Source organism: Sus scrofa, chromosome 17 (genome assembly GCF_000003025.6).
Source record: "Sus scrofa isolate TJ Tabasco breed Duroc chromosome 17, Sscrofa11.1, whole genome shotgun sequence".
Taxonomy (NCBI): Eukaryota; Metazoa; Chordata; class Mammalia; order Artiodactyla; family Suidae; genus Sus; species Sus scrofa.
This window is the reverse complement of record NC_010459.5, coordinates 49300001-49316163: the sequence shown is the minus strand read 5'-3', so window position 1 is coordinate 49316163 and position 16163 is coordinate 49300001. Positions and strand designations below refer to the sequence as shown.

The window sequence follows — 16163 nt, the reverse complement described above, 5'->3', positions numbered from 1 at the left end:
CGGAGCCCCCTCCCTCTCCTAGACTCTCGCCCTGAGAGCATCTGGCTCCTGGCCAGCCCTCGTTCCGGCTGGCTGCACCTGTAGTTCCTCAGGTCTCTGCAGGATGTCAGCAGTGAGTTGGAACAGATGAGAAGCTGGTGATTTCCAGCACTCTGAGAGAGCAGGTAGATATTTTTGGCCGTTTAGGTTTTTTTCCTTCTCCCCCCCCACCGCCCCCATTTTGGTCACCCCACAGCATATGGAGTGCCAGGGCCAGGAATCAGTTCTAAGCTTCAGTTCCGATCTACACCTTAGCTGCAGCAATGCCAGATCCTTTAACCAAGTGCATGGGCTGGGAATTGAACCTGTGTTCTGGTGCTGCAGAGACACCACCGATCCTCTTGTGCGGGAACTCCTGGCGGTTCAGTTTTCAGTTGTGGTTTGATCTAGCATCACTAAGAGTTGGAAGCAGCCAGGCTGTGTCCTCAATTCTGCCCCCTGGACAGGCTTTATTTCTCCCGGGTGATTATCTCTTAAAATGAGGAATGAGATGCCAACTGTATCATTTGGGTAAAAGAAAATAAAAAAGTCTGTATTTTCTACTTCTCTTTAAAATGTCGGAGACTTGGCAGGGTTCGGCCCAAATTCCCCCCAGCACGTTGGTAGCAGCCGCATCGATGGTGGGTGTGTTAGACGGGCTGTGAGTTTTCCACCCCACGCAGTCTCCTTTGCTCCCATGGCTTTGTCCCTGGTGTGAGTGTGTGGTCTGTGAAATCCCAGAGGTCTCCTTGGAAAAGCTCATCTCCACCAGGTTCCCAGGAATGACCTGTCATAAAGTTACACCCTAGGTGTTCTTGTGTCGGCCCTGCCTCCCCAAGAGCGTGGAGGTTGCGTTCTCATCTCCTGCCTGCAGTCACTTGGGACTCTCATTCCAGAAAAGCAACTGATTCAGGGCGCGCTGGGATGTGGGGGTTAAAGGCAGGAAGACTGAACGAGCCTTGACGGGAGGTGGAGGGAACATACCCCAAGGCTTGTGGGCTGTTTTTCCATTATTTTCCTTGTAAATCAGCTTACCCTGAAAACCTGTACCTCCTTTTAGGTGGTTTTCCAACACTTCCTTCTAGTTTCGTGTAGAATCACATTTTTTTCCTTCTTTTTTAAAATTTTATTTATTTATTTTTTGTTTTTATTGTCTTTTTGTCTTTTCTAGGGCCGCTCCTGCAGCATATGAAGATTCCCGGGCTAGGGGTCTAATTGGAGCTGTAGCCGCCAGCCTACACTAGAGCCACAGCAACGCCAGATTTGAGCCACGTCTGCAACCTATACCACAGCTCACGGCAATGCCAGATCCTTAACCCACTGAGCGAGGCCAGGGACTGAACCTGCAACCTCATGGTTCCTAGTCGGTTTGTTAACCACTGTGCCACAATGGGAACTCCTTTTTTCTTTCTTTTTTTTTTTTAATGGCATATGGAAGTTCCCAGGTGGGGGTCGAATCGGGGCTGCATCTGCTGGCCTCCTCCACAGCCACAGCAACACCGATCCTTAATCTCTGAGCGAGGCCAGGGATCAAACCTGTATTCTCATGGATACTCTGTTGGGTTTTTAACCGGCTAAGCCACAAGGGGAACTCCTAATATAGCAGTGTTATTTATTTATTAAAAAAATTTTTTTTTTGTCTTTTTGGGGGCACACCAAGGCACATGGAGGTTCCCAGGCTAGGGGTCGAATTGGAGCTATAGCTGCCGGCCTACACCACAGCCACAGCAACGCCTGATTCAAGCCGTGTCTGTAACCTTCACCACAGCTCATGGCAACCCCAGAAACTTAATGTATTGAGCGAGGCCAGGGATCGAACCTACATTTTTATTGAATCTGGTCGGTTTCATTTCCACTGAGCCGTGACAGGAACTCCTAGAATCACAATTTCAAAGGAGAAAAGAAACCTCTTTATGTCTGAGTGCAGGAGAATGACATTTGGGGGATAATTTTCGAGGTGTGGTCTGAGTTGCAGACTGTTTTCTTACTCTCTATCAACCCAATGCCAAAAGGGATTTATTCTTTTTTTAATAGATTAAAATGACTAAGTCTGTCGAGCCTTTTAATGTAGCTAAGTTTCTTGTTTAGTCCTTATGACATAATATGCCTGTTAAGTGGAGCATTTGTTAACCGTTCAAACCAAGTCATTAAAAGAAAGGGGGGGGGATGTATTTTTAAGAATCTTGGCAAATCTGGTAGGTTATAATTTGGTTTGCATTAGGGAAAAACAGTTCTGGAAGCAACCTAAATGACCTGTTGACAGATGGGGAGTGGATAAAGAAAATGTAATCTGTCCACACAGTGGAATACTATTCAGCCTTAAACATGTGGCAGCGTGGCCGAACTGGAGGATATCATGTTAAGTGGAAAAGCCACTCACAGACGACAAATACTGCATGATTCCATTTGCATGCGCTGTCTAAAATAGGCAAATTCAGGAGTTCCCTGGTGGCCTCACAGTTAAGGATCTGGTATTGGCACTGCTGTGACTCAGGGCACTGCTGTGGTGTGGGTTTGATCTGTGGCCAAAAAAGTCAAATGCATAGAATCAAGTGTGGAAGGGTGGTTGGCAGGGGCTGGGTCAGGGAGACAGGGAGAGTCCTGATCCAGAGGCATAAACAAGATGAATCTCAGCGGTGACGGTAGTGTTGTCCAACTCAGCCTTGGTTAGGAGGGCAGAGCTCTGTCAGGTGTTCTCCTGCGACAAAATAAAGAGCTTGGAAATGCCCAACGTTGACTTCAACTCCCTTTCTCTTTTGCACTCCCAGGGCCTGGGTTCCAATAAATAATTGCTACCTCATGTCTAAAGAAATTCCTTTTTCTGTGAAAAAGACGAAAAGCATCTTCAACAGTGCAATGCAAGAGATGGAGGTGTACGTGGAGAACATCCGCCGGAAGTTCGGGGTCTTTAATTACTCGCCGTTCAGGACACCCTACACGCCCAACAGCCAGTACCAAATGCTGCTCGACCCCTCCAACCCCAGTGCCGGCGCCGCCAAGATCGACAAGCAGGAGAAGGTCAAGCTCAACTTTGACATGACGGCCTCGCCCAAGATCCTGATGAGCAAGCCGATGCTGAGCGGGGGCACGGCCCACAGGATCTCCTTGTCGGACATGCCTCGCTCCCCCACCAGTACCAACTCCTCGTGCACACGGGCTCCGACGTGGAGCAGGACGCCGACAAGAAGGCCACGTCCAGCCACTTCAGCGCCAGTGAGGAGTCCATGGACTTCCTGGACAAGAGCACAGGTCAGCCCCGGGCAGGAGAGGGCGCAGGGGACACGGGGGTGGCCATCAGGCCCACACCTTACTGGCCCTACCTGCTGAGCGGCACGCAGCCCAAGGGGGCTCCGTGGGGTTTCGTCCTGGTGGGGCACGATTTCCATTTTAGGTGAGGAACCCAGCGGGAGTCTTGCTGGCAGGGACTCCCCACAATAAGAAAGGCGTTTCCCAAAGGACAGCTGGAGGTCATTTCTAGAAGTGGGCAGAGTTGGCCAGAAATCCTTCAGAGTTTCGTGCACATGCCTCTGGGATGAATCACAGCTTCCTGCAATAGGATTTTTCTTTTCTTGAGAATTTTATCTTAATTGAAACAGTTTTTTGATTCTTTTTTTTTTTTTTTTTTTTTTTTTAAATTTTAGGGCTGCACCCATGGCATATGGATGTTCCCAGGCTAGGGGTTGAACTGGAGCTGCAGTTGCTGGCCTATGCCACAGCCACAGCCATGCCAGATCCGAGCTGCATCTGCAACCTACACCACAGCTCAGATCCTTACCCCACTGAGCAAGGCCAGGGATCAAACCTGTGTCCTCATGGATGCTAGTCAGATTCGTTTCCGCTGAACCTCGACGGGAACTCCGCAGTTCTACTTCTTTTTTTTTTTTTTTGTCTTTTTTGTCTTTTTGCCATTTCTTGGGCCATCCCGCGGCATATAGAGTTTCTCAGGCTAGGGGTCTAATTGGAGCTGTAGCTGCCAGCCCACGCCAGAGCCACAGCAACGCAAGATCCGAGCTGCGTCTGCGACCTACACCACAGCTCACGCAATGCCAGATCCTTAACCCACTGAGCAAGGGCAGGGATCGAACCCACAACCTCATAGTTCCTAGTCGGATTCGCCAACCACTGCACCACGACGGGAACTCCCGAAGTTCCACTTCTTATAGGGCCCCCTGTTTAACAGATGTGTTGCGTCTTGGTGACTTGGGGCTAGAGCGGACTGCTGGAGGAGGAGGATCAAATCCTAGATCAAATCCTCAGGTCAGATACCTGCTCTGCCACTCACTAGCTGTGTGGCCTTAGGCAGGATAACTAAACCTTGGTTTTCTCAGCTGTAACATGACAGTAATGATAGGACCTGCCTCAGAGGTTCTTGTGACCATAAATGAACCGACATACATAAAGGTTTAGGACAGTGTTTGAAATAGTAAGTGCGACTGGAATCCCCTGCTGTCTCAGCGGATTAAGCGTCTGGAGCTGTCGCTGGTGTGGCTTGATTGCTGTTGCGGCGTGGGTTTGATCCCTGGTCCGGGAACTTCCGCATGCCGCAGGTGTGCCCCCCGTCCCAACATTAGTAAGTGCTTCAAAAATGTTGGCTGCTGTATTATTTCTTCTGGTAGCTGCTCATCACATGCCTTCATGGATTCAGAGAGAGTTTATGCAAATGAGGGATGCTGGCAGAGTGTAGCCCGAATAAGAGTGACTTAAATTGAATTCTTTCTATCGAAATGGAATTTGGTTGCATGCTAAAACCTTTTCACAAGGGAATGGGTTTACTGTCATTTTTCCTTAAATCCTCTTGCTGTGTCTTTGAGAGACCTGGGTAGAATGAAGCATCCACAGTCCACACTAAGCCTGATGATGAAGCCAAGGAGCCCTCAGGCGCTGGGTTGGGGACACTGTTGATGGGATGGGAACTGGTTAACCCCAGGCACACGCCTCATCTCAAGAGTTTCAGCCAACGGTTGTCGCACAGAAATGTGGGTTAATCGTTTTCGCATCTTAACATTCTTGCGGAGAAATGGGAAATCTGCATTTTTATGTAGTCTCTCCAGTTATGAAATGTCAGCTCACAATGTCGTGGAATATTTTCCAGAATGAGTAAGGCAGGTGGGACCACCAGTGCTATACTTCTGGTAGCGCATTACCCTCGAATAACCTTTAAGACTCCCTCCCTCCCTCTTTTCCTCTCTCCTTTTTTTTTACTTCACATGAGAATTCTTTTTTTTTTAAATTTAAAAATTTTTTTGCTTTTTGCTTTTTAGGGCCGGGCCCGAGGTATATGGAAGTTCCCAGGCTAGGGGCCTAATCGGAGCTACAGCTGCTGGCCTACACCACAGCCACAGAAAAACAGGATCTGAGCCTTGTCTGTGACCTACACCACAGCTCATGGCAATGCCAGATCCTTAACTCACTGAGCGAGACCAGGGATCGAACCCGCAATCTCGTGGTTCCTAGTTGGATTCGCTTCCTATGCACCACAACGGAACTCCCACACAAGAGCTCTTTAAAAGAGTTCCCGTTGTGGCTCAGCAGGTTAAGAACCCAACTAGTATCCATGAGAATGCGGGTTTGACCCTTGGTCTCGCTCAGTGGGTTAAGGATTTGGTGCTGCTGTGGCTGTGGTGTAGGCTGGTGGCTACAGCTCTGATTTGACCCCTAGCCTGGGAACTTCTATATGCTGTGGGTGTAACCCTAAAAAAAAAAAAAAAAAAAAAACACCTTTTTTTTTTGGTCTTTTTAGGGCCACACTCATGGCATATGAAGGTTCCCAGGCTAGGGGTCAAATCAGAACTGTAGCTGCTGGCCTACGTCAGAGCCACAGCAGTGCGGGATCCGAGCCGTGTATTTGACCTACCCCACAGCTCACGGCAATGCTGGATCCTTAACCCACTGAGTGAGTCCCACGTGGATCAGACCCACGTCCTTATGGATGGTAGTCGGGTTCGTTGACCTCTGAGCCAAGACAGGAACTCCAGAGTGCTCTTTAAAGAGCAGGCATCAGAGACCGTCACCGAAAGATGGGAACTTGAGTCAGTGGTGAACTCCAGGAATTCTACTCAGTTTCCACTCATGTTGTGGCTTCTTTCTGGTTGGTTGGCTGTTTTCAAGTTCTGTCTGGAGCTGTTCACCAAATGGCTCTCGGTGGAGTAGAGAGGCTTCTTTACCAAAGGCTTCTGATTCTTCAAAAGAAAGGTGCCGTCTCTCCAGTTCTCTCCAGCTGTGTGGTCGAGGGACTCACAGTTGAGTTTCAGAGCTTTCCTCTAGGAGTACCTAGCTTGTGTTGACATAACCTCAGAAAAAACTTCCCTTTTGCCCCCCTAGTTTCTGGCCAGAGTCCTGAAAAGCTTACCCTTATTCCATGACATGATTCCTTTAAAGCCACGTTAACAAAACAAAAGCACACGAACTCCTTAGCCTGCTGGTTCCCATAGAGAGCATGCTTTTGAGAAAGTTTTAAATGGGCAGCAATCCTGTGAATTACTGTGGCTTGAACTTTCATTAGCATTTTTTTGTTTTTTGGGCTATATTCTGGCACCACCTGTTTTATTACATTCTTTAAATATTAACCCTGCAATTTAGCGTCATCCTGAGCTAACTAAAAATATAAGTTTGGGGTGTTTAAATCGCTGCCTGTGTTTTTTCCTAATATCCGTGAAATTAATACATGCCTGTAAAATAAAACATGTTGGTTTGTGACCCACTGTTGGTATTCCACAGCTTTATGGGAAGACAAGAACGTGTGGCATGTGGTTTTTAACTAAGCGTCTTTCTTACCCCGAGAGGTGCTGAGGGTGAAATGACATCAGAATTTCTGACAAATATTCCTCATTATTTGGGTGACTTTTGTGGCGGTAAGTTAGCAGGTGCCCATTTCAGAGTTTAAAATACAGCTGACTTGCTTATATGTGCTTGGGTTCTTTTATTGAGCATGAGGTAGGCAGCCAGTGAATAGTGTAGGAAGTTTATTCAAAACTGTTGTAGTCTTAAAAATTGAACAGATTGTGCCCCTTTCCTGTAAGGAGCCAGAGAGTAAATAGTTTAGGCTCTGCGGGTCTCCTCACAACGATACAGCTGTTCAGCACCGTGGTTGTGTACTGAACACACATGAAAATGTGGAACATGAAAACGTGAAGCATGGCTTTTCCTAAAACAGCCATAGGCATGTGGCTGTGGCACGGAAACTTGAATTTCAAATGATTTGTATATCTCATGAACTATTATTAATCCTTTTTTTCCCTTCAATCATTTAAAAGTGATAGATACCCTTCTTAGCTGGCAGGCCACACAGGAACAGGTAGCATGCCAGATTCTGGCCCGCGGGTAGGTTTGCCAATTTCTATTATAGACTGAGAGAAACTCTGAGTCAGTCTCCCCATTTTACAGAAGGTAAGTTGAGGTCCCTGTTGAGAGTATATGGGGTGCTGGAGTTCCCAGAGCCAGACCCTGGCTTTCTTTGGGTTGCACGCCACTGCCCTCTGCTGTTGATGGTGATAATAGCCTTTGGGTTAAGGAGAAGTGGGACATTTCATGAAGTAACCCTCAACAATCAGAGAGTGAAACAAACCTATGGTTTATCCACAGTTGTTTAAAAAAAAAAAAAAAAGGGAAAGAAAGAAAGAAAAAAGATTGTCAGAGGACTGAAAAGCTTTATTAGTTTCACCAGCGAAAATTTTGTAGGCAGCCATATAAAATTACACATTGAAATAAGTTATTAGATAAAATTTTTATGAGATTTAAGAAACCCTCCTTTTGCTTGGGGGATTGAGGAGCTCAGAGCCATGTGTCTATAATCCTTAGGGCTGGATTTAGCTTTCTGAGAAACACTTTGCCCAGGCAGGAGCCTTTCTCTCCTAGTGTCCTGGACTCTTGTCGTCTTAAGGGTCAGAGTGGTTTATATTCTCAGTGATTTGTCTGCTTCCCTCTTTTTCTGGACCTCCTGGCCAGAATTGATGCCTTTGCCAATATTTGCTTGCGGGGTCCCGATTTAAGTCATTAATATGTATTAGGGTAAGAGTCCTGGGGCCTGACTTCCACCACTCTCTGAGCTAATAGTGGTCCTTTGGTCTTAGAGCTCCATGTGGGTTGCTTTCGTGAGAAGGGAAAACATTTTCATGTACTCTTTTTTTCCTCCTGTGAAATCAGTACATATTTGTTGTAAAACAGTTGTTATAAAAACTGAAGTCCCATATTTTCCCACCTCCCACAGTCCACCCTTAGATGTTGTTTCCTGGACTTTTTCTGGGTTGGCTTATACATCATGCTGCCAAGTTAAAAGGGGATCAGGCGGTTCCAGAACTGAGCGAGGTTTGGAAGGGATAGGATTGGGGTGAACTAAAGCAGAAATCCACTCCTCCTCGTGACCTTTTACCTATACACTAGGGGCCGTTTCTTCCTGCTGGTTCCAGCCGAGTGGAAGTGTGGGCTCAGGGTTGCCAGATTTCTTGTTGTTTTACACATTGGCTCAAATTAAAAAAAAATAACTATTGACTGCATCCCCTGCATCTGTCAACCACTTGGTTCATTGGTCACCTGTTTGGCGTAGACGGTTAAGGGTTTTCTTTTTACTTTTTAAAAAATTTTTTGGCTGCACCTGCTGTGATGGAAATTCTCAGGCTAGAAATTGAACCTGAGGCATAGCAGTGACTCTAAATGATGCAGTGACAATGCCAGCACAAGAGAACTCCAGGGTTTTCTTTTTTAACTTAACCTTATGTTCTGAATACATTTTTTGTTTTCCTTTTTGTCTCTGTCTTTTGCTTTTTTTGGGGGGGGGACACCTGTGGCATATGGAGGTTCCCAGGCTAGGGTCAAATCAGAGCTGTAAGCTGCCGGCCGAGGCCACAGCCATAGCAACTCAGGATCTGATCCTCGTCTGTGACCTACACCACAGCTCATGGCAATGAAGGATCCTTAATCCACTGAGCGAGGCTGGGGATGGAACCTGCGTCCTTAGGGACACTAGTCAGATTCATTTCTGCTGTGCCTTGACGGGAACTCCCTGAATACGTTTCTATGTTTGTACGTAACCATTGGGAGCAGCATTTCTGTCCTGTCCTGTCCCATCCAGCAACCCTGCACTCTTCTGTTTTATTTCTTTATGGCCACACCCAGGGCATGTGGAAGTTCCCGGCCAAGGACTGAATCCAAGCCATAGCTGTGACCTAAACCACAGATGCAGCACTGCCACACCCCCAACCCACTGCGCTGTGCTGGGGATTGAATCAGTGCTGCCACTGAGATAAGGCCGGATGTGCTATAGCAGGAACTGGTTTTTTTTTTTTTTTTTTTTTGTTTTGCTTTTGCTTTTTAGGGCCACACCTGCAGAATATGGAGGTTCCCAGGCTAGGGGTCAAATTGGAGCTACAACTGCCGGCCTACACCACAGCCACATCTGTGACCTTCCCACAGCTCACGGCAATACCAGATCCTTAACCCACTGAGCAAGGCCAAGGATTGAAGCTACACCCTCAGAGTTCCTAGTTGAATTCGTTTCTTTCTTTCTTTTTTTTTTGTCTTTTGCCATTTCTTGGGCCGCTCCTGCGGCATATGGAAGTTGCCAGGCTAGGGGTTGAATCAGAGCTGTAGCTGCCAGTCTACACCACAGCCACAGCAACACGGGATCTGAGCCGCGTCTGCAACCTACACCACAGCTCACGGCAACGCCGGATCCTTAACCCACTGAGCAAGGCCAGGGATTGAACCCGCAACCTCATGGTTCCTAGTCGATTCGTTAACCACTGAGCCACAATGGAACTCCTCAAATTCATTTCTGTTGTGCCATGATGGGAACTAGAGGAACTCTTTTTTTCTTTTAAGTTTTTATTTTATTTAACTTTTTTAATGAATCCCGTGCTATTCTGTGTAGCTCATCTGTGCATGCCACCAAGACTTGTGCAAGATGCTGCCAGCCCTTTGAACATATAAGTTGCTTCCACGGTTGTGTAAGTAGAGGAACTAGCATGAATCATTAACTCCACCACCGCTCCCCCGCTCAGAGTGCTGGGGTGTGTGGGAGGGAGGGGGCATTTTTTTCCAATTTGATTCTATGACTCATGTTTCATGTAGTCAGAAGGGCACTTAGCACAGGCTGGGATTCTGTACGTGTAGATAATAGATGACGTGTTTGAGCCCACACTCGTGAATTGTACATCAAAGTCTAAAATCTGATTAAATTATTTGTGACTTCAAAGGCAATTAGTTCTTCCTTTGGGCAAGATTTATGGCTTTATAATAGGATTGGCATCCCTTTCAAAGCGTAATTGGAACGAGCATTTCCCAATGTCTTTTTGCTTTTGAAAGTGTCTAGAGTGATTTAAAACAGGGTTTCCCAACCTCAGCACTAGTGATGTTTTGGGCCGGATGATGATTCTCTGTTGGGGAGATTGTCCTGTGCCCAGTAGGGTGTTCAGCAGCATCGGTGGCCTCCATTCACTCAGTGCAGGGAGCCACCCCCCTGCCCACAATTATCACAGCTGAAAACATCTCTGGTTATTGCCACGTGTCCTGGGTGGGGGACATGGTCACCCCTCTAGTCCTTATTGAGAACCACTGCTTTAATATACATGCTTTTGAATTTCAGCCGTGATAAAACTCATTGCTTAACTTTCTGCCTGGAGCTCCTCAATATGTACCTTTAATTTAGCATCACTTTCCCCTGAAAATAAAAAATTCCTTTCAAATTTTAATATAGAATAAATAAGCCATAATTCCAACTCAAAGAGATGATAACTGCTAAGAATTGAGTGTTCCTGGAGTTCCTGTTGTGGCTCAGTGGAAATGAAAGACTAGTATCCATGAGGACGCAGTTCGATCACTGGCCTCTATCAGTGGGTTAAGGATGTGGCGTTGGCCTTGAGCTGTAGTGTAGGTCACAGATGCGGCTCCGATCCCACGTTGCTGTGGCTGTGGTGTAGGGCTGTGGTGTAGGCCTGTGGCTGCAGCTCTGATTCGATCCTAGCCTGGGAATCTCCATGTGCCGTGAGTGTAGTCCCTCGCCCCCCCCAAACGAATTCTGTGTTCTTTTAGATTTTTTTTTTTAATTTTTAATTAATTTTTTTTTTTGGCCATGCCCACGGCATGTGGAAGTTCCTGAGCCAGGACTCAGATCCATGCCACAGCAGTGACCAGAACCACACACAGCAGTGACAACACCAGATCCTTAACCCACTAGGCCCCCAGGGAACGCCTGTTTAGATGTTTTCATGTATATAATCACAATGATGGTGCCAGTAATAAGAGTTTGTTTTTTGGTGGTGGTGGAATGGGATTATATGGAACTTTTTGCTGCACCACAGCCATGCCAGATCTGAGCTGCATCTGCAACCTGCACCACAGCTCATGGCAACACTGGATCCTTAACCCACTGAGCCAGGCCAGGGATCGAACTCTCAACCTCATGGATACTAGTGGGATTCATTACCACTGAGCCACAACCCGAGCTCCCTATACACTTTAATTTTGGGTAATATCATTATCACCTATTGCTCTCCTAAATAGTTTTCCGAGTGCCCATGAGTGTTCCTCTTTCCCTCTGAACCCTTGCTAGGTGTTATTATTGTTATTTTTTTTGTCTTTTTGCCATTTTTTTGGACCGCTCCCATGGCATATGGAGGTTCCCGGGCTGGGGGTTGAATTGGAGCTGTAGCTGCTGACCTACACCAGCGCCACAGCAACGCAGGATCCGAGCTGCATGTGCAACCTACACCACAGCTCACGGCAACGTCGGATCCTTAACCCACCGAGCAAGGCCAGGGATCGAACCCGCAACCTCATGGTTCCTAGTTGGATTCGTTAACCACTGTACCACGACCGGAACTCCTAGGTGTTATTTTGAAGCAGGTGTACCACGCAGGTGGAGAGGATGGAGCGCGGACAGCTGTCTGTGTCCATCTTCCTGACCTGCATTACTACTTATTTACGACGAGCCCAGGGTTCTCGTCAGGCATGCGTCTGACCCGCGGGTACTTTTCTGGGCAGCGCTGCTTCTCCTCTCTTCTGTGGATGCTCCGTCACCCCAGCCGCCTTGGTTTCCGTAGCTGCTGCATATCGAGCAGATGGTTTCAAGTGGCTTCTTTGGATGAAGAGGTTTTTCTTTGGTTGTCCTTAGTGTCGTCTTCATTGCTTTTCGCGACCACAGTAGCCAAAAGCGAAGTGGAGACCTCACTCCTCAGTCACCTCCGTGCCCGCTCGTGCTGTCAGCGTCTTGGGTGCCTGAGCACCGCACAGGCCGGCGGGGAGCCTGCTGTCCTGGAGCCCCCGTTCTCATGGCCAAAAAGAGGCAGTAAACGCAAGGGCCCCGGGGCCACCTTACATGGGGCCAGCAGGGGAGGGCTCCCGGGAGGTGGTGTTTGAGCTGCCCCGGAACAGCGAGGACTGCCAGCCGTGTGATCTGGGTGGGAGTGTGTCGGGGGGTCCTTGGAGATCCCAAGTGTAAAGCTTGAGGTGGGCCCAGGTTCGATCTTGGAGGGGCCAAGCCCAAGGGGCTCCTAGGCTGGCGATTCAGAACGAGGCCAGGAAGGTTGGAAGTGCCTTTGGGCTTTGTTCTGGGGGAGCGGGCACCCTGCATGGTCTTGGATGGAGGAGCGACGTGTTCCTTCCCTGTTGAAGGTGCCCTGCGGCTGCCGGGTGGCGGCGCCCCGGGAGAGGGTGGTATGGCGCCCCGTGGGAGCCCTCACAGGGTCTCCGTGAAAAGTGATGGCGAAGGGCAGTGGTTCCCAACCTTTTTCTCATTATCACCCCTGAGGAGCCCTTTTAGGCAGTTTCTTCCTGATTGTCCTGTGCATCTTTTTAGGGCCGCACCTGCGGCCTATGGAGGTTCCCAGGCTGGGGGTCCCATTGGAGCTGCAACTGCCAACCGACCCCACAGCCACCACAACGCCAGATCCTTAACCCACTGAACAAGGCCAGGATTATACCCGTGTCCTCATGGATACTAGTCCGTTTTTTTAAATGGAGGTGAGCGCCCCGTAACAGAAGATTAGTCATTTCAAAGTGAACAATGTTGTGCAGCCACCACTGTGATCTAGTTCCAAAATGTTTCCATCACCCCATAATAAAATTTGGTACCCATCAAGCCGCCACTCCCCATCCCTGCCACCCCCGCATCCCTTTATTCTACCCCTCTGCCCCTGGCAGCCATCAGTCTGCATTCTGTTTGTACGGATGTGCTCATCTGGACATTTAATTTCAGTGAAATTCTACAAAACATGACCTTTTTTCCTGGCTCCTTTCACTGAGTGTGACATTTTCAAAGTCACCCGCATGGCAGCAGGCCTCAGAATGGCGTTCCTTTGTGCCATGGTTTGTCTGTTTGGTGACGGACGTTTGGGCTCTTATGAATAGTGCTGTGGTGAGGATTTGTTTGAGTACAGGTTTTAAGTTCTTTGGGGTCGTACCTAAGAGTGGACCCTCATACAATTTCAAGTCTTGCATGTCGTGTTACGCACCGCGTATGTATCTGTGCTTTGTATATAAAACAGTAAGGTTTTATGGAGTCCCTGGTGGCCTAGTGGTTGGGGATTCAGCTTTGGCACTGCTATCAGGTGCGTTTGACTTCCGACCTGGGAACCTTAGCATGCCGCAGGTGCTGCCCCCCCCAAAAGAGTAAGATTTTTCACCTCATACGATCTACTTTTTGCCCCTTGGGGGCCCTGTTGGCACCCTTGAGAGCGCACAGACGAAGGCGAGATTTGAGTATGTTTTGGAAGCCGTGTGCAGAGGCGTTGCTGCGGGCTTAGGTGAGTTGAGGCAGGAGAGCGGAGGAGGAATTGAGGTGGTGGAGACGTGTTTGGCCTTGAGTAATTGGGTGAATGGTTACTGCATGTGCCTGATGCAGACGTCAAGGCAGGTATAGGTGTTTCACAAACTGGGGAGGTGGGACAGGTGGCACCTGGGGGTGGAAGGGGCCATTGTCCTCTCAGAGGCGAGTTCTGCAGTGTGGAATCTAGTGTTGCTGGGTGACCCCACAGTGCTGTCCTTCTCTTGATTACGTGAAGCACTGCAATGCCCCGAGCCTGTGAGGGCAGCCCCTGCCCTGAGGTGGCAGGTGGAAGGCGAATCAGACCTGTCTCTGTGGGAAACCAGCATTTACCTAACCCCCTTATTCTTGCCACAGCCCAGTGCCGTATTTAAAATCTATCCACGGGTGTGGCCCTAGAAAAGACAAAAAAAAAAAAAAAAAAAAGGACAAAAAAAAAAAACTTTGAAAAAAGATCATGTTTCTTAAACCTTCAGTACTTAAGTTTTAGTAACAAGGGAGACTTTATATGAAATTAAAGGCTTGTTTCAGTTATTTTTAAGTACATTAACACGTGTTATATATGTGCATATACATATGTATATTTATACACACACACAGAGTTATAAACTAATGACTCTCTGTGTTCTTGGTAAGTTGCATGTAGGCTCACAGCAGGTAGGAGCCAGCTAGACCATTTTCTGGCCTTTCTTTTTTCCTTTTTTTTTTTTTTTTGTCTTTTTGCCTTTTTCTAAGGCTGCTTCCTGTGGCATATGGAGGTTCCCAGGCTAGGGGTCCAATCGGAGCTGTAGCCGCCGGCCTACGCCAGAGCCGCAGCGGTGCAGGATCCGAGCCACATCTGTGACCTTCACCACAGCTCACGGCAACGCCGGATCCTTAACCCACTGAGCAAGGCCAGGGATCAGACCTGATCCCGCAACCTCATGGTTCCTAGTCGGATTCATTAACCATTGCGCCACAATGGGAACTCTTCTTCCTTTGTTTTTAAAAAAGTATTATTATTGGGAGTTTCCCCCAAAAAAAAAAAATTTATTATTATTGTTTTGGCTGAGCCTGTGGCATGTGGAAGTTCCGAGGCCAAGGATTGAACCTGTGCCACAGTGCTGACCTGAGCCATGTCAGTGACAATGCCAGGTCCTTAACCTGCTGCACCACCAGGAAACTCCTTCTTCTTACTTTTTTAACTTGAGCTGTTAAACAGGGGAACGGGGACTTAATGAGTTCTCTCTGCAACCCTGCCTTTGCATGGCTTTGGTTCCTGCTACCCTTCAGGGTTAGGCTTCCTTGTCAGAATTCCCCGCAGCTCCAAGCAGCGCCTCTGCTAGTGTGCTGAGACCCTCCCTGTGGAGCCTACTTACTGGTTTGCTTAAGAGAATGCAATTGGAAAGGCCCTGGTCTTTAATCCTGGTGGGGAACACACTGCATTGATCTTTTCAGCCACTGCAGACCTCTTTTAGAAACAGAATATAAATGAGTGAATAATAGTCATGGAAAAGTCATAATAGAAAGTTGTTATTGGTCGTACTTAAATCCTGTGAGATGCCTTTTCCTTTATTCTTGTTTCTTTGTGTCACAAGCACTTTATCCCTACTTATTTGAGGCCTGCGGTTGTAGAGCCAGTGGGTAATGTCATTACAGCCTTCAGTCAAGGGGATGTTGTTTGCCAGGTGCTGGGCCAGGGCATTTGTTAATCCTTACAGCAAAATTGATTTAATTTAGGATTAAAAAAAAAAAAAAACCCTTAATTTTCAAAATACTTCAAGTGTCTATTGCACACTTGCTGAGCACCGTTTGGCCGGTGTTCACAGATGTACTCCTCGCCTCCTCTCCTTGTTGGCAGATGCGGTAAAGATTCCCAGAGACAGTCTGCTTCACTTCTATTTGGATTTATCAACTTCAGCACTGTTGGCATTTGGGGCCAAAGAGAATTATTCGTTCTGGGGGGCTGTGCATTGTAGGATGTTTAGTCGTGTCTCTGTTCTCTACCTACCAGACGCCCATAGCAACCCCCTCTTCCCTAGTTGTGACAACCGGAAATATCTATAGACCTTGCCCACAGTGCCCTGGAGGGCAGAATCACTCCCGGCTGAGAACCCCTGCTTTGGATGATTGACATCAAAACCTAGAGCTGGAGTTCCCATCATGGTGCAGAGGAAATGAATCCAACTAGGAACCATGAGGTTGTGGGTTCGATCCCTGGCCTCGCTCCGTGGGTTAAGGATCTGGCGTTGCTGTGAGCTGAGGTGTAGGTCGCAGACGTGGGTCAGATCCTGCGTTGCTGTGGCTGTGGTGGAGGCCGGGGCTGCAGCTCCGATTCGACCCCTAGCCTGGGAACCTCCACATGCCGCTGGTGCGACCTTAAAAGGCAAAATCAATCAATCAATCGATG

The 16163-nt window shown here is 48.0% G+C and overlaps 1 protein-coding gene across 1 annotated transcript in view; it reads left to right on the top strand.

Annotated features, from left to right (window-relative positions):
- Positions 1–16163, top strand: part of ZMYND8 (zinc finger MYND-type containing 8) — a 131876-nt gene that overhangs the window by 74255 nt on the left and 41458 nt on the right. Inside the window, 2 exon segments of the mRNA XM_021078039.1 lie at positions 2787–3160; positions 3163–3267. Of these exon segments, the coding sequence (XP_020933698.1) occupies positions 2787–3160; positions 3163–3267 (479 nt within the window).